Raw genomic sequence first — 18,846 nt, forward strand, 5'->3', positions numbered from 1 at the left:
AAGAAAAATTCCATAGTGCAATTGCTAATAATGTTAGCAGCGAAGGCAAGGCTGCATGATCCACATAAAATTCATCAGGAAACTGATGCAACAGGACTATTCACCAATGTCCTTTTCAACACTGAGAAGCAGTTCAGGAGAGGAAAACAAGTCATCACTAAAATATGCTACAGTACATAGAAAACCTTACATATTTGCCCATCTCTTCGGTTAGCATGTGGCCTCCACACATTATTAACTGCTTTCACATGTTGCTACATTCTTGCAATTGTTCACTCAAATCTAAACAAAACTGCAAACCACCCAGGGATGGTGCAACTGAGGCTTCATGAGGAGACGGAGGCGAGTACATCTGTATTGGCTACACAGGCAACTTTATATTGGAGCACGGTTTGTTTTTGTTAACAAAACTTTCCTAGTGTAAATAGAACTGCTGAGACACATGGGAGTATTTTGATGGAATGGAAAGAAACATTATTACGTTCTCAATTGTTGCAATGAGTGCAAGGTTTCATTAGAGCTTGTGATCAAATCAACTGTTCAATACACACTACTGCTCACAACAACAGTTGTTGTTTCCAGTCCTAGGCAAACTGAGAAAATGTGCAGAGTGAATTTAAAAGAAATCTCTGCAGAATGAGAACAATGCCCATAATGACACAATCCCATCAAATATAAGTTTATCATTAATGTAACGTACAATACAAATGATGCTTTATTTGATACAAACTTTTATTCTAGAATCATTGTGATAGGAGACTGAATTTTTACTTTTTCCTCCACTCTGAATTTCTCCTCTCCTGATTATTGCACTCTGATACTTCATGCCAGTGGCCATTTTTAATTTATGAGCCAAACTGGTGTTGACAGGCTATTCGACTGTGGCGGGCATTGGAGCTGAGTCTAACACTGCCCACATGTATGCTATTGCCAGCACAATGTAACAGGATAGTGATCAGGATCAGGAAAATTGCCAGATATTTCCCTCATCAATCCAGAGATACTGAGGTCAACTACTGCACCATTACTTTCACGCAGCACAGAGCAGGAGTTAAATTTGGGGCCTTCCTCATTTGGATGGGTCATTATCTTCAGTGGAGGATGAGGAAGGGTTGACAGAAAAATTAGGAAATTGTTAGTATGTTCTTCGCAGGAAGGTCAGCTATACAGAACATACAATGTAGATTCACCAGGATGATACCAGTCATGGGAAATTCACAATATTGGGAGAGACTTGAAATATTGAGAATATTTCCTCTACGGCAGAGAAGACCAAGAAGAGAGTGACTAAAGGTTTTTAAAATTATGAAGGATTTTGATAAAATTAAGAGGGAAAGTCTATTTTCTCCAGTTGGGCAGCAAGTAATGAGGAGTCTCAAATATAAAATTCTCTCTAAGAGAGCAAGGAGACATTTCTATGCACAGAATATTATTGCAGCAAGCAATGTTTTATCACAGGGAGTGAATGAGACAAAAATGAGTGCATCTTTGAAGGGAAAATTGGATAAATATTTGAATCAGAGGAAGATAGAGGGCATTAAGAAGTGACTGAGGCAGTAGGAATAGTTTTGCACTGCTTTAGGAAAGAGCCAGCAGACAAGATGGACCGAATGGTCACCTCTGTGCTGTAGACTTCTATTGTTCTATAAAGAAAAGGCTGCCTGAAACTTATCAAGAACTGGCATTACAACAGTGACATAGAGCAGCTGTAAACTCATCAACTGAGCCTTGAAAGAACATTGCATTTTTACTTTTAACAAGAGCACACCATAGTATAAAAGAAGAAAAAAATCCTAACAGTTGTACCCCTCAGAATAATGTAACCACAAGTATGACTGGGACAGATAGATGTATTGCCACAAGAAAACTTTTCAACAGTTTGATTTTTACTTTACCTGTCTGACAAAGGCAGGAAATGCACAGCTTCCACCTGTTCTTCCTTTCCATTTCCATTATTCTTATTTGGTGTAAGCGAACTGTTGGAATGCTCATTGCTGATTAAGACCTTGTGGATTTCTTTTAGATGAAAAAAGTAGACTCCAATATGTCCAAAACGTTTTGCACAAAACTCACAGCACATGAGCTTCTTGCGGTGTACTTCACTGTGACACCGTTTTATATGAGTGTTCAGGCTGCCTGAATGACTGTAGGCCTTGTGGCAAATGCGACAGCAATAAGGCCTGCTCTTGGAGTGAATATTCAAATGATCTTGAAGGTGATGTTTAAACTGAAATCCTCGACTACAAACATTGCATTTATGTGCTTGTTCATCCAAGACCATGTGCTCAGGCAGGTTTTTGCAGTAGGCAGGGGTAATGGCAGCCTGCTTAAAGTTACCAGTTTTGCTCATTGTTGCATCATTTGATGCAATCTCTGGTTTAAAACTGTCAAGGTTCTGGACAGTAACCATTCCTCCAGATAATGCTAATGGAGCTACAGACTGCGTCACTGCCACAGGCTTGGGCATGATGCTACAAAATTTCTTCAGCACTGCTGCTGTTTTGTCTGAATTTTCATTTGTTACTGTTTTTATGTTTTCTTCTCTCACTTTGAAAGTGCCAGATTTCCGAGGAGAAGAATCACATTTCCCCTTGTCCTCATCTTTTTGCATTCTGCTCAGGACATTACAGGTCTGAAATCGTTTTGCTTTAGAAATGGTTACATTATCTGTGACCTTTCTTTTCCTTACTAATCTGTGCTTGAGAACATTACCACTTGGTTTCTTTAGTCTATTTATAATCACTTTTTCTGATGTATGTGGACTGGCACTGTCAATTGGTATAAATGGCAATTGACTACCTGATTTATGAGTACTGTCAATGTGAAAATCAGAAACCATAGAAATATTTCTAGACATTTCAGCAGTTCTAGACTGATCATTAGCTGACATTGCAGTAGGGATTCTAGACTTGAATTGGGTAGATGATGTTGCAAAAGGAGTTTGATTTTGTTTAGGGTGAAAAAACATGGTGTTTTTCACTCGAGAATATGGTAAAATAGGAATTTTGCCTTTTGGCGCAGGAGTAGGTGCAATAAACTGAAATGAATTTCCAAATTGCATTATTGGCACAGAACCAACTGGTCCAGTATGCTTTGTGATAAGTGGGGATTGTCGGTCAGTTTGGACAACAGACCAAGATGAAAGGCTGCATGTTGCTGAATCTGGGCTGGCTTTAAAAGAAACTTTTGCTGCCACAGGCTGCAGCAGAGATCTGTCTGTACTGGTTGAAATGTTGAGAGATATTGGCCGATTAATTTCCTTTGTTTTCAATATGTCAGATTTGGATGCGGAAGAATGTCCAGGCATCACATCAGTATCCTGTGGAAGTGTGGCAGGAACTGTGACATCTGCAGGTACAGGTCCTACTTTGTCCGCTTCAATCAACAATCCTGTTTTAGGTGCTACCACACTTGGATGAATTTGTGAATGACTGGGCACTGCGGATGGTTGAACCTGTACTGATGTCGTTCCTGGTGTACATGATCGACATTGAAGATTACTAGGCTTCACCACTGCCAATTTTGAGGCTGCTCCCTGCTTCATGGCTGGTTTGGCCCACACGGACTGATATCGTGGAATTGGTAATTTCAATTTCTCATGGGCAGCAATATGAGGTGCTGTCTGCCCAAATGCTACTACTGAAGGTTTACATGTTTGAGAAATTTGTGCTTGACCAGTACAAGAGCCTATGATTGTTTTTTCAACCTTTGGAGATCCTTGTGGAGGAGCTGCAGGAACCTGTGGCAGGGCTACAAGTGAGTAAGTTCCCTCTTTACCAGCAACAGGCATCAGTGCATAGCTCCGAGCAGGCATGATTATAGGCTTTGCATTGTTGGTTGGAAATTTATTCATCTGAATATCCGACAAAGTGGTGGGTCCAGTAGAAATTCCACTAATGGTAGAATGAGGTACCATCGAAGAAGCAGATGCTGCTACTGGTGATGGAATAACTTTTGGAGCAATGGTCCTGAAATGACCCTTGGTCTGCAAAATCCTCTTCTGGCAAGTCATATTGGATGAAGATCCTTGTGCATCTGTTGAAAAATGGATACAATAAGTAACCCAGTGGAATTGTGATCTATCTTTCAAGGTGAATGTTACTTTATTTTATGAACAGTGATGCTGTCTTCTCAGGTCATTCCTCATATTCCTATTTCGCAGCACTGAAATTTGAAAAGAAAGTGCCATGTTGAACAGAGGTGAACACAATCATTGTGGAGTAACCACAGCAACATCACAGAACAATCATCAAAATAACGGACACACAGATCTGCAGCTCATGTCATTCATGGGAATCCAGGGATGCAGGCTGTCTGCTGCACAGAAAAATTCAAAGGATACCCAACAGCTCTTTAAGGTGTAAAAGGTCTGAATTACTTTTTGAAAAGAATATGTAGAGAGAGGTTTAACACATGCTGTCAGAAACATTTCATGGTACTCTGTATACACTGGAGTACTTCAAAATTCAGCGACTGCTTTAAGTAGGCAAATGCAGCAGTCGTTCTGCACACAAGATCCTGCAAACAACAATACAATAAATAACCAGATCATTTGGTTTTGGTGGTGTTGGTTAAGGAAAGAATGATGGCCAGGACACTGGGAGAATTCTTTGTTTGCATAGTCCAATGGGATGAATGGGACTGGAGACAGAGCGAGTGAGAGAGAGGAGCACAGCAGGAGCGGAGCAAGGAAAAATCGAAAAGTGACGTCACAATCGACAGAGAGCAGGGAGAGAGCCACCAGGGTGAGTACATAGGTAAGCTTTTAATTTAATTTAAATCAAACATAGCATCAAACATCACAGGCAAGCAGGTAGGTGATTGGTTTGGGAAGAAGCTACATGTTTGGTAAGTATCTGGTCAGTGATTAAGGTCCATTCTAATCCTAATTTAAAATAATAAAGGAACTAGTGGTAGCTTAATAAAATAAAAATAAAAAAAGCAAAATAAAATATATAATTGAATAAAATAATTGTTAATTAAAACACATTAAGGATGGCAGGACAGGTGACGTGTTACGGCTGCAGCATGTGGGAGCTCCTGGATGTCAGTGTGATCCAGGGCAAACACTTCTGCAGTAAGTGTTTGCGGCTCGAGGAGCTTTGCTCAGAGTCATTAAGTCCGAGCTGCAGACACATCAGGAAGGGGGAAAGTTACCTGGATATTTTGTACCAGGAGGCGGTCACATCCCTTAGGATAAGGTCTTCTGATTTAATCAGTGGTCAGGGACAGGAGAGTGTGGCTGCAGCTGAGGCAGGTAAGGGGACCCAGAGGGCAGGAGTCTCAGCCTTTGCGATTGTCCAACAGGTTTGAGGTTCTTTCAGCTTGTTTGGGTGAGAGTGGGGACTGCAGGGTGGATGAGCAACCTGACCATGGTACAGGAAGCCATTCAAGTGGAGGGAGAAAAAAGGAATGTAGTGGTAGTAAGGGACAGTATAATTAGGGGGATTGACACAGTGCTCTGCAGCAAAGAGTGAGAGTCCAGACCGCTGTGTTGCCTGCCCAGTGCCAGGGTTCGGGACATCTGCTCAGGGCTGGAGGGGAACTTACAGTGGGAGGGGAAGGATCCAGTCGTTGTGGTCTATGTAGATACCAACGACATAGGCAGGACAAGAGGTTCTGCATTGTCAATATGAGGAACTAGGAACCAAATTAAGAAGCAGAACCTCAAAGGTAATAATCTCTGGATTATTACCTGAACCACGTGCAAATTGGCACAGGGCAAATAAAATTAGAGAAATTAATGCGTGGCTCAAAGACTGGTTTGGTAGAAGTGGGTTCTGGTTCGTGGGGCACTGGCACCAGTACTGGGGAAAGTGGTGGCTGTACTGTTGAGACAGTCTACACCTGAACCGTGCTGGGGCCGGTGTTCTAGCGAGCCGCATAACTAGGGAAGTAGAGAGCGTTTTAAACTGAATAGTGGGGGCAAGGGTTCAAATTTGGGAAGATATGGTAAATCAAGGAGGAAAAACAAAGCAAGAGAGAAAGGTATTAATATGGGAAATGATAAACAGACTGTGACAGGAAGGGACAGAGAGTACAAATCTAAGAGTAAGCAAACAGATAAGGCTACAGGTTACAAAAATAATAAAAGGACAAAACTAAAGGCTCTGTATCTGAATGCACGTAGCATTCGAAACAAAACAGATGAACTGAGAGCACAAATACAAATAAATAAATACGATCTGATAGCCATCACAGAGACATGGTTGCAGGACGACATAGATTTACCTCCTCGCTCCTCACTATCCAAAGCCCCTATCACTCCTTTCAGGTGAAGCAGCGATTTACTTGTACTTCTTTCAATTTAGTATACTGTATTCACTGCTCACAATGTGGTCTCCTCTACACTGGGGAGACCAAACGCAGATTGTGTGACCGCTTTGCGGAACACCTCTGCTTAGTCCACAAGCATGACCCCGAGCTTCAGGTTGCTTGCCATTTCAACACCCCACCCCACTGCTCTCATGCTCACATCTCTGTCCTGGGATTGCTGCAGTGTTCCAGCGAACATCAATGCAAGCTCGAGGAACAGCATCTCATTTACCGATTAGGCACGCTACAGTCTGCCGGACTGAATATTGAAATTCAATAATTTTACAGCATGGTGGGCCCCCCCCTTTTTTATGTTTAGTTATTACTTTTTCTTTTTTCCTTCTTATTTGGTTATTTTATTTCAAGTTTTTTAGTGAGTTTAATTTGTTTCTACTGTGCCTACTGTTCCTGTTTTTTTTAATATAATGTTTGTGCTTGGAGTGCTTTGTGCTTTACAGTCTATTCACACCCTCTCTGTACTAACGCTTTGTCTTTCAGCACACCGTTAACATACCTTTTGCCTTTGTTCCATGACCTTCTGGTCAGTTATTCTCTGTGACCTTGTCCTATTAACCTTCTCTTTTGTTATCTCTTGCCCCATCCCCCGCTTTACTTGCTTAAAATCTTTTACATTTCTAATATTTGTCAGTTCTGAAGGGTCACTGACCTGAAACGTTAACTCTGCTTCTCTCTCCACAGATGCTGCTGTTTTTATTTCAGATTTCCAACATCTGTAGTATTTTGCTTTTATTATGACATAGATTGGGACCTGAATATTGAAGGGTATATGGCATTTAGGAAGGACAGGAAGTTAGGAAAAGGTGGAGGGGTAGCTCTGTTAATTAATGATGGTATTAGCACAATAGAGAGGGATGACCTAAGTTCAGCAGACTAGGATGTAGAAGCAGTTTGGGTAGAGATGAGAAATCAGAAAGGCAAGAAGTTACTTGTGGGAGTTGTGTTAAGGCCACCTAACATTTATCACATTGTAGGATGGGGTATAAAAAAATAAATAATGGCAGCTTGTCAGAAAGGTATAGCGATGATTATGGGGGATTTTAACCTACATATAGACTGGAAAAATCAGATGGGCAGAGGTAGCCCACATGAGGAATACATAGAATGTTATCGGGATAATTTCTTGGAACAATACGTTCTGTAACCAACCAGAAAGCAGGCTATACTAGACCGGGTATTGTGCAATGAGATAGGATTAATTAATGACCTCATAGTTAAGGTGCCCCTAGGTAGCAGCGACCATTATATGATTGAATTTTACATTCAGTTTGAGGGAGCGAAGAGTGGGTCCAAGACTAGTATTTTAAAATTAAATAAGGGCAATTATGAGGGCATGAAAGCAGAGCTAGCTAAAGTGAACTGGCAAATCAGGTTAAGGGATAGGTCAACAGAAATATAGTGGGAGACATTTAAGGGGACATTTCAGAATACACAGAATAGATACATTTCAACGAGAAAGAAAAATTCCAAGAGTGGGATCTGCCATCCGTGGTTAACTAAAACAGTTAGCGTCGTATCAAACTTAAAGAAAAAGCCTATAATTGCGCAAAGGTGGGAGGCAGGGATTAGACAGAATATAAAAAACAGCAAAGAATGACTAAAAGATTGATAAGGAAGGTAAAATTAGAGTACAAGAGAAAGCTAGCTAGAAATATAAAAACAGATAGTAAGAGTTTCTATACATATTTAAAAAAGAAAAGTTAACAAAGTGAGCGTTGGTCCTCTAGAAAGTGAGTCTGGGGAATTAATAATGGATAATAAAGGAGGTGGCAGTTGAATTGAACAGATATTTTGCATCGGTCTTCATTATTGAGGATACAAGTAACATCCCAGTATTAGCTGTAAGTCAGGAAATGGAAGGGAGAAAGGAATTCAAGAAAATTACAATCACCAAGGAGGTGATACTGAACAAAGTGTTTGAGCTGCGGGCTGACAAGTCCCCGGGTCCTGATGGACTTCATCCTAGGGTGTTAAAAGAAGTGGCTAATGAGATAGTTCATGCCTTAGTTTTAATTTTCCAAAATTCCCTAGATTTGGGGAAGGTTCCGTTAGATTGGAAAATAGTGAATGTAATTACTTTATTCAAAAAGGGAGGGAGATAGAAAGCAGGAAACTACAGGCCAGTTAGCTTAACATTTGTCTTAGGGAAAATGTTAGAAGCTATTCTCATAACAGGGCATTTAGAAAAATTCAGGGTAATCAGGCCGAGTCAACATAGTTTTGTGAAAGGGAAATCATGTTTAACCAATTTATTGGAGTTCTTTGAAGGAGTTACATGTGCTGTGGATAAAGGGGAACCAGTGGATGTAGTGTACTTAGATTTCCAGAAGGCAGTTGATAAGGTGCCACATCAAAGGTCATTGCAGAAAATAAAAGCTCATGGCGCAGGGGTAACATATTGTCATGGATAGAAGATTGGCTAGCTAACAGGAAACAGAGAGTAGGCATAAATGGGTCATTTTCTGGTTGGCAGGATGTAACGAGTGGTGTGCCACAGGGATCTGTGCTGGGGCCTCAACTTTTACAATTTATATAAATGACTTAGATGAAGGGACCGAAGTTATAGTTGCTAAATTTGCTGATGATGTAAAGATAGGTAGGAAAGTAACTTGTGAAGAGGACATAAGGGGTCTACAAAGGGATATAGAGTGAGGTTAAGTGAGCAGGCAAAGACCTGGCAAATAGAGTATAATGTGGGAAAGTGGGAAATTGTCCACTTTGGCAGGAAGAATAAAAAGAAGCATATTGTTTAATGGTGAGAGATTGCAGAGCTCTGAGATGCAGAGGGATCTGGGTGTCCTAGTGCATGAATCGCAAAAGGTTAGTATGCAGGTACAGCACATAATTAGGAAAACTAATAGAATGTTCTTGTCAATTGCGAGGGGAACTGAATACAAAAGTAGGGAAGTTATGCTTCAGCTATACAGGGCATTGGTGAGACCACATCTGAAGTACTGTGTACAGTCCTGGTCTCCTTACTTAAGGAAGGATGTAAATGCGTTGGAGGCAGTACAGATACGGTTTACTAGACTATTACCTGGAATGGGCGGGCTGTCTTACGAGGAAAGATTGGACAGGCTAGGCTTGTATTCACTGGAATTTAGAAGAGTAAGAGGCGACTTGATTGAAACATATAAGATCCTGAGGGGTCTTGACAGGGTGGATGTCGAAAGGATGTTTCCCCTTGTGGGAGAATCTAAAACTAGGGGTTCACTGTTTAAAAATAAGGGGTCGCTCATTGAAGACAGAGATGAGGAGAAATTTTTTCTCTCAAAGGGTCGTGAGTCTTTGGAATTCTCTTCCTCAAAAGGCGATGGAAGCAGAGTCTTGGAATATTTTTAAGACAGAGGTAGATAGATTCTTGATAAGCAAGGGGGTGGAAGGTTATCGGGGTAGTTGGAAATGTGGAGTAATCAGTTCAGCCATGAACTTATTGAATGGCGGAACAGGGTTGAGGGGCCAAGTGGCCTAGTCCTGCTCCTAATTCGTATGTTTATCATTCATCTGATCCATTGGAATAGGCCTCAACTTAAAGTTTTATCAATAGAAGGGCATCTCCAACAATGGGGCTTGAACCCAAAAAATGTCACAATCTGACTATGAGGTAAGCATACCATCAACTGAACAAAGTTCACAATTGTTATAGATATATTGCATTTTTTAATGCCCTTGGTAAAAGTTGCTTCAAATTCATATTAGCCATCTCAGGACTAGAACAATATCTTGTAAGTAACAATGCTTGATGGATAGGAGATTTTAAATGTATCTAGCTTAATGGCTCACTAACCAAAAAATTGTTACCCAAGGAAATGAAGCAACAGAAGAATACATTTTCAGTTCACAAGAGGAGTTATTTATTAGAAATAAAAAAAGCTGCACTGGGTCACATAAGGTCAAATATGTGAAAAGATCGAGGAAGAAACAGAAATAAAGGGATACAGGTAAAAGCTAATGGCAAGTGGGCATTAAAAAATGCAATATATCTATAACAATTGGGTTTCTCACCTCACCGAAAATGACAATTCACATTGCTCGTCAGAGGAATTTGTCGGCCTAGCCACCTTGCCACCTACAGCAATCCCAAATCCTATTACTTTGCCTGTTTTCAGCTTGCTGGGAATGAGACTCACAACCTTCTTACAATAAGTAAGCATGCTACAAATGAAAACTTGTAGAAAATCTATTATATTTGAATTATCATCAATATTATAAATGGAAAGGTTGAACAGAAAACTGTAAAGAGATTTATATTCTGACCACCAATAATATCATGGGGAAGTGGGAGGGGAGAGTAAATAAAATGAATGAGAACTTGGAATGCTTAGCCCTTGGAGTCATTAGTACCTTCAGTGTGTACTAGTGTGGAGGTGTCCAGTCCTGGCCTGTGGGCTGAATTTAGACTGCATTCTAATTTAGGCTAGTACATGAAATATCACCTAACCAATCCTTTCTGCATATAGCTATGGATAAGTGAGCCAAGATGGGCACCATTACTGAAAAGCGCTCTCCTCTGAAAAACTCACCGAGGAGAAAAAAACTAAACTGCAGGAAAAAGCATTGAATCAGAGAATTTTACAGGACTGACTTTCTGGAGGAGCTTGGTCCAGTTCCCCTGCCCTTTCTTCATACACATTGAAAATGTCTTCAAATATTAACTCACTTCCCTTTTAAGAGCTATTTTACTTCTATTACTGTTTCTGGAAGATCATTGTATGGCAATCCTCTGCAAAAAAAATTACTTCTCCGAACTTCTAGCATTGTTTTTTGGGTGATCATCTAAAAATTATGTCCTCCAGATACTTACTTAGCAACCAGTGGAAATATATTTTAAAAAGAGATGCTGACATTCCTGGTGGGACCACAGAGAGCTGGAATGCAGCTCTTATTCCTCTTCTCCAGTTGGTTTGCCTCAAGAATCTACTGGTCTGTAGGACTGTATATATACTGTATTGATGGAGCTATGCGAAGTATTAAACAGACTGATGCCTACTTTGCCTTGCATTTCCTTGAATATTCTAAAGTATCCCATAACCTGTCCAGGTGCTCCTGCAGATTATTTCTGTAAGTGTCTTTGTGGCATATTTTACTTAACCTTTACACATTACAAATTGCTGAAGCCAATGTAACTGGATCCAGATTTTGCCCACAACATTCATTTATTTAGACTGATGACTTGAAATCTATATTAATTTTCCCCAAAGACTTATTTGATCTTCAAACTTCACCAACCTCCCAGTTTTTGAGATTTTTGTTTCCTTACTTGATTTAAAGTACTTGCACTTTACTCTCTATTCGTTTTGATCTTCTAGTTCTGCCTCTGTGGTATTGGCTGTCTGTTTCTCTCTTTCTGATCCTTCACACAGACAGAGATACTTCCTTTTTGTATCTCAAATATATTTATTTCAAATAGTTTAAGTACATCAGCTGTGCGAGCCATAACAAAATCATGCATATGTACAGCAGCCAGATGTTTTATATGGTTTGTGTAATCATAAAAGAGCCATAAACAGTGTGTGTTACAATCATAGTTATTTTATGTGAAAATTAATAATTGTGAAAGGGGCTATTGCAATTCTCATCTATTCTTTCACTTTTCTCTCAAGGAAGTTCCTTGAAGCATATTAATATTTTTTGCTGGATCATAGCGTAATCCGTCCAGATCAATACATTTCCAAGTTTCTCTGAGCACTAATTCAGATTCTACAGCCGTTTACCTTTGTCCTTATGTACACAGTTAGGCCCATCTGTCACTCCAGCATGCTTCTCTTGTGTAAGTTGACCAAATGCAGTTGGCAATACCTGCTGTTTCTCATTTTGATTTAAATGAAATAACTGCAGCCCTGTAACAGTAAGTAATCAGTCACAAACCAATCTCCAAGGGTAGAAAGTAATCAAACTAAATGCTAATGCTGCCAATACCCCTCGTCAAATTTACTGGCTTCCAACTAAGTAATTGAAAATATTCAGGCCACCTTTTTAGTGACTGAAAAAAAAAAATCAAATTTTTTTTAACAAGGGATTCCTGGATATTTACAGTACCATCATTCTGCGATTCTGTCCATTTATAATTAGGCCCACTGATTTATAATGATTGACTAAATCAAATTATGTTATACAAGAGTTTTTACTGATATTACTGTGATCCCATCCATTTTTCCATTAAATTCACCAATTAGTGGCCTTGGAAATAATCCAACCACCACCTCAAATGTCTCCCATATGGTTTACAGAATCCTTCAGCCAGCATGGCAAGGCAGACTAGGACTTGCCTCCAGAAGGAGCACTTCCAAGCTTTCACATTCTTATCCAAAAAGACTGCATTATTTCTCCTCCCTGCTCCCCCAAATCTTTCCCCAGTGAGATGCAACTTTCCATCATGGGTCAACAACAATTTGCACTAATATAGTGCCTTTAATGTGGTAAAACAGACCAAGGCACCTTGCAGGAATGCTTTCAAAAAAAAAACTGAGCGGAGATAGATATTAGGACAGGTGACCAAAACTCGGTGAAAGAGACAGGTTTCAAAGAGCGGCTTAAAGGAGAGAGAGAGAGGGGTCTAGGGAGGGAATTCCAGAGCCTAGATATCTAAAAGCACGACCACAATGGAGGGACAACAGAGTGGGAACGCACAAGAGGCCAGAATGGGAGAAACGCAGAGTTCTCAAAGGGTTGTAGGGCTGGAGGAGGTTATAGAGACAGGGACAATTGGTTTCTACCTAAATGAGAATGATGTTACAAGGTTGCTTGGCACCCTTCCATCTACTAAAGATGACGGACATACAGCAAACAATCCATTCAGGTAGGGTGCCTTCTCTTGGTGCACCTTTGTTGATGGCTGTGAAGGCCAATCACAATCCTTGACAGACAGGTTCTGCCACAAGTACCGCATATGAAGCTGCCAGGTGACGCAGTGAGGTGTTGTTTTTGACGATGGCGCCTGTTGCCAAGCTGCTGTAGCAACTGGTCGTCATGGCAGTGCACACCAGCCCACAGGATGTATCACCATTTCCCTCTTTTGCCAGCTAGTGACTCCCAGATGTGATAGTTGACATCTAGGGCCTTCATGTCATGCTTGCAGGCATCCTTGAAACGAAGCTTAGGGCACCCTACTGGTCGTCTGGCCCCGGCAACCTCACCATACAGAAGGTCCTTCGGTATGTGATTGTCTTCCATCATGTGGACGTGTCCGATCCACCAAAGTTGCCTCTGTTTGATTAGTGCCAATACACTGGGAGCTCTGCCTTTGTCAGGACTGCCGCATTTGTGATTTTGTCCTGCCAGGATATACCCATAATGCACCACAACAGCAAAGTTGGAAATTATTGAGTTTCTTTTCCTGGTAGCTGTAAGTCGCCCATGTTACAAGGTTAGCAAGAGTATCAGGGAAATCTGGCATTCCAACCTACAACATCTGGATTTGTGAAATGATATATTTTTAATCTTCTCCCAAACAATTTAAAAAAGTCCATTTTATTTTCAAGGTAAGGGATGTTAGTGCTGGGAAAGGGAATGTTTTCTATTTTGGGCACCCAGGTCAACATCAAGCACTTTCAAGAGATGTGTGGTGAGAGTTACATCAAAGCCGCATTTGACCAAGTGAAACATCAAGGAGCCCTAGCAAAATTGAAGTCAATAGGAATCGGGGTAAACTCTTCATTGGTTGGAGTCATATCTACCACAAAGGAAGATGGTTGTGGTTGTTGGAGGCCAATCATTTCAGCCCCAGGACATCACAGTAGGAGTGCCTCAGGGTAGTGTCCTCAGCCCAAGCATTTTCAGCTGATTCATCGATGACCTTCCCCCCAAAAGGTCAGAAGTGGGGATGTTCGCTGATGATTGCAGTGTTCAGTACCATTCACAACTCTTCAGATACTGAAGCAGTCTGTGCTCGCATGCAGCAAGACCTGGACAACATTCAGGTTTGGACTGATAAGTGGCAAGTTACATTCTCGCCACACAAGTGCCGGGCATTGACCATACATATGAACATATGAACTAGAAGCAGGAATAGGCTATTTGGCCCCTTGAGCCTGTTCTGCCATTTCATAAGATCATGGCTCATCTGTTTGTGGATTCAACTCCACTTTCCTGCCTATCCCCAATACCCTTCTACTCCCTTGTTTGTCAAGAATCTGTCTACCTTTGCCTTAAAAACATTCAATGACCCTGCGTCCAGCACTCTCCGGGAAAGAGACTTCCACAGACTTACGACCCTCAGAGAAAAAATTTCTCCTCATCTCTGTCTTAAATGGAGACCCCTTATTTTTAAACTGTGCCCCTAGTTTTAGTGTCTCCCAAAAGGAGAAACATCCTTTCAACATCCACCCTGTCAAGTCCCATCAGGATCTTATATGTTTCAATAAGATCACCTCTCATCCTTCTAAACTCCAATGAATACAGACCTAACTATCCAACCCTTCCTCAGAAGATAACCCTCACATCCCTGGAATCAGTCGAGTGAACCTTCTCTGAACTGCTTGCAATGCACTTATATCCCTTCTTAAGTAAGGAGATCAAAACTGCACACATTACTCTAGATGTGATCTCACCAATGCCCTGTACAACTGTAGCAAAACATCTCTACTTTTATATTCCATTCCTTTTGCAATAAATGACAACATTGCATTTTCTTTCTTAATCACTTGCTGTACCTACATACTAACTTTTTGTGTTTTGTGTACTAGGACACCCAGATCCCTCTGCATCTCAGAGTACTGTAATCTCTCTCCATTTAAACAATATGTTGCTTTTCTATTCTTCTGGCCAAAGTGGACAAGTTCACACTTTCCCACGTTATATTCCGTCTCCAACAAGGGAGAATCTAACCATCTTTCCTTGACATTCAACAGCATCACCATCACCGAATCCCCCAAAATTAACATCCTGGGGGTTACCATTGACCAGAAACTGAAATGGACCAGCCATATAAATACTATGGCTCCAAGAACATATCAGAGGCTGTAAATACCGCAACGAGTAATCTCTCGACTTCCCAATGCCTGTCCACCATCTACAATGGACAAGGCAGGAGTGTGATGGAATATTCTCTACTTGCCTGGATGAATGCAGTTCCAACAACAATCAAGAAGCTCGACACCATTCAGAACAAAGCAGTCCGCTTGATCAGCACCCCCATTCACCACTGACAGACAGTGGCAGCAGTGTGTACCATCTACAAGATGCATTGCAGCAATTTGACAAGACCCTTTCCACAGCACCTTCCAAACCCGTGACCTCTACCATTTAGAAGCACAAGGGCAGCAGACACATGGAAACACCACTGCCTGCAAGTTCCCCTCCAAGCTACACACCATCCTGTCATGGAACTATATCGCTGTTCGTTTACTGTCACTGGGTCAAAAACCTGGAACTCCCTTCCTAACAGCATCGTGGGTGTACCTACACCAGATGGACTGTAGCAGTTCAAGAAAGCAGCTCATCACCTCCTTCTCAAGGGCAATTAGGGATGGACAACAAATGTTGGCCTTGCCAGCGACACTCACATCCCCGAAATGAATAAAAACTTTTTAAAAAGTCAGGCATAGCATTTTTAGAAGGAAAGTAAAGCTCCCTCTGCCCTGCCTCAATGATGCACTTCAGGCCTAATCTCAGACTAGCAATCATTCCCATTCCGACATCCTGTGTCACCTCTGAGGCAAATTGCCAATTTCAAGCCAATTATTGCCATATTAGAAGTTTTGTGTTATGCGGTAATGGCCACTAGGAACTTAAATCAAGACTGCTCAAACTCATTTCACTCCCTCATTCTGGGCTCAAATGAACCCGGGCATCAGAGATGGCAGTGTCAATGCATTATCCGGGTTCCCCTTTTATTTAATAACTTTTTTTTCTGATCCTCCCTTCTATTCCAGACACCTGCTTCTCCTGAATGGCCAACATAGGTAGACAACAGTGGCTTGGGATGGAGCGAACGTAGCTTTTTAGTGGTTGTTCTCATTGACTCCTGTAGGAAGTACTTAACACTCCCCATCTCCTTCCCTGTATCCAATGCCTTACCTTGCAACAAACACTTACCATGTGCAGCATTACAGGATAGAAATTACCCAACTGCTGTGGGAGGAAAACACATCTGTAATAATCCACTATACTATCAAGTTACTTGAAAGAAGCTTACAGAACAAGGGCCTTCGCAATCTAAACTGGGATTGAAAATGACTGAGTTCCTATTTAATGTTCTACACTGGAAGAACGGTCTGAACATTGGTAGTTAACATACCCAAAATTAAATGTCCAGTAAATGTCACTATTAGCACACCTTCTGTTGTTTAATTGAGTTTCACCATTTTGACCAGTTATCCGGTACTGATACTGTAATGAACACTAGCAGCTCAAAGGCTTTTAAAAACATAAATAAATTATCTTAAAAATAAATGTGAAGGTTGGGTGAACTTAACTAAGAAAAGACTCATCTTCTTTATTCAGATGTACACAACAAGAGCTGCGATTGTGATCCTTACACCCCTACTCCTCTGCCACGATTGGACATATCAATGTTATCCCAAACAAAATCCTGAAAGTATCGCTGCAACAAATTCACTATCATAGGGGGTGGTCACATAACTAATCTCCTCCTCCTTCCACACCACCTTGATAAAGAGGCAGCTTCACACTCTCCAGTTTTGTTCAGAAATTGGAATACAATAAATCAAAACAATAGATTGAATGCAACATGAATGCTGAATATGACCCTGATTAACCATCATTAATTCTCCAATATATAATTATAGGGTTGGCAATACCACACAATCTTGGAATCAATCGCTTTGAGAGATAACCTACAGCCAAATTGTTGTCTCAGCATATGGGTAGGCGGTGGCGTAGTGGTATTGTCACTGGACTAGTAAACCAGAGACCCAGGGTATTACTTTCTGGACATGGGTTCAAATCCCACCACAGCAGAAGGTGGAATTTAAATTCAATTAATAATAAATCTAGAATTAAAAAGCTAGTCTAATGATGGCCAAGAAATCATTTTAGATTGTTGTAAAAACCCATCTGGTTCACTAATGGGAACTTACCTGGTCTGCCTACATGTGACTCCAGAAACCCACAGCAATGTGGTTGACTCTTGCATGCCCTCTGAAATGGCCTAGCAAGCCACTCAGTTGTATCTCACCGCTACAAAGTCAGTAAAAAGGAATTAAACCAGACGGACCACCCGGCATTGACCTAGGCACCGAAAATGGCAAACCCAACCCTGTTGACCCTGCAAAGTCCTCCTTACTATCAGGGGCTTGTGCCAAAGTTGGGAGAGCTGTCCCACAGACTAGTCAAGCAACAGCCTGACATAGTCATACTCACAGAATCATGCCTTGCAGACAATGTCCCAGACACTGCCATCACTATCCCTATAGCAGAGGTGGTGACACAGTGGTATACAATAGGGAGGGAGCTGCCCTGGGAGTCCTCAACATCGACCCCGGACCCCATGAAGTCTCATGGAATCAGGTCAAACATGGGCAAGGAAACCTTCTGCTGATTACCAACTACCGCCCTCTCTCAGCTGATGAGTCAGTACTTCTTCATGTTGAACACGCCTTGGAGCAAGCACTGAGGGTGGAAAGGGTGCAGAATGTACTCCGGGTGGGGGACTTCAATGTTCATCACCAAGAGTGGCTTGGTAGCACAACTACTGACTGAGCTGGTTGAGTCCTAAAGGACATAGCTGCTAGACTGGGACTGCGGCAGGCAGTGAGGGAACCAACAAGAGGGAAAAACATACTTGACTTTGTCCGCAACAATCTGCTTGCCGCAGATGCATCTGTCCATGACAGTATTGGTAGGAATGACCACCGCACAGTCCTTGTGGAGACGAAGTCCCGCCTTCACATTGAGGATACCGTCCATCGTATTGTGTGGCACTATCGCCGTGCTAAATGGGATAGATTTCGAACAGATCTAGCAATGCAAAACTGGGCATCCATGAGGCGCTGTGGGCCATCAGCAGAAGCAGAATTGTACTCAACCACAATCTGTGACCTCATGGCCCGGCATGTCCCCCACTCTACCATTACCATCAAGCCAGGAGACCAACCCTGGTTCAATAAAGAGTGCAGGAGGGCATGCCAGGAGCAGCACCAGGCATACCTCAAAATGAAGTGTCAACCTGGTGAAGCTACAACACAGGACTATCTGCGTGCCAAACTGCGTAAGCAGGATGCGATAGACAGAGCTAAGCGATCCCGTAACCAACGGATCAGATCTAAGCTCTGCAGTCCTGCCACATCCAGCCGTGAATGGTGGTGGACAGTTAAACAAGTAACTGGAGAAGGTGGCTCCACAAATAACCCCATCCTAAGTGATGGGGGAGCCCAGCACATCAGAGCGAAAGATAAGGCTAAAGCATTTGCAACAATCTGCAGCCAGAAGTGCCGAGTTGATGATCCATCTCGGCCTCCTCCTGAAGTCCCCAGCATCACAGATGCCAGACATCAACCAATTCGATTCACTCCACATGATAAGAAACGACTGAGGCACTGAATACTGCAAAGG

General features: G+C 41.7%; 1 protein-coding gene across 16 annotated transcripts in view; it reads right to left on the reverse strand.

Annotated features, from left to right (window-relative positions):
• znf438 (zinc finger protein 438) overlaps positions 1-18,846 on the reverse strand; it is a 380,009-nt gene that overhangs the window by 35,020 nt on the left and 326,143 nt on the right. For 15 of the 16 annotated variants that reach the window (XM_068014399.1, XM_068014502.1, XM_068014379.1 and 12 more), the window contains 2 exons: positions 12,048-12,173; positions 1,896-4,035 (listed from right to left, as the gene is read on the reverse strand). In XM_068014399.1, coding sequence (XP_067870500.1) covers positions 1,896-4,035; positions 12,048-12,173 — 2,266 coding nt within the window. The remainder of the gene's footprint in view (positions 1-1,895; positions 4,036-12,047; positions 12,174-18,846) is intronic. The other variant, XM_068014498.1, reaches the window with a different exon arrangement.

This window comes from Heterodontus francisci, chromosome 2 (genome assembly GCF_036365525.1).
Source record: "Heterodontus francisci isolate sHetFra1 chromosome 2, sHetFra1.hap1, whole genome shotgun sequence".
Lineage (NCBI taxonomy): Eukaryota > Metazoa > Chordata > Chondrichthyes > Heterodontiformes > Heterodontidae > Heterodontus > Heterodontus francisci.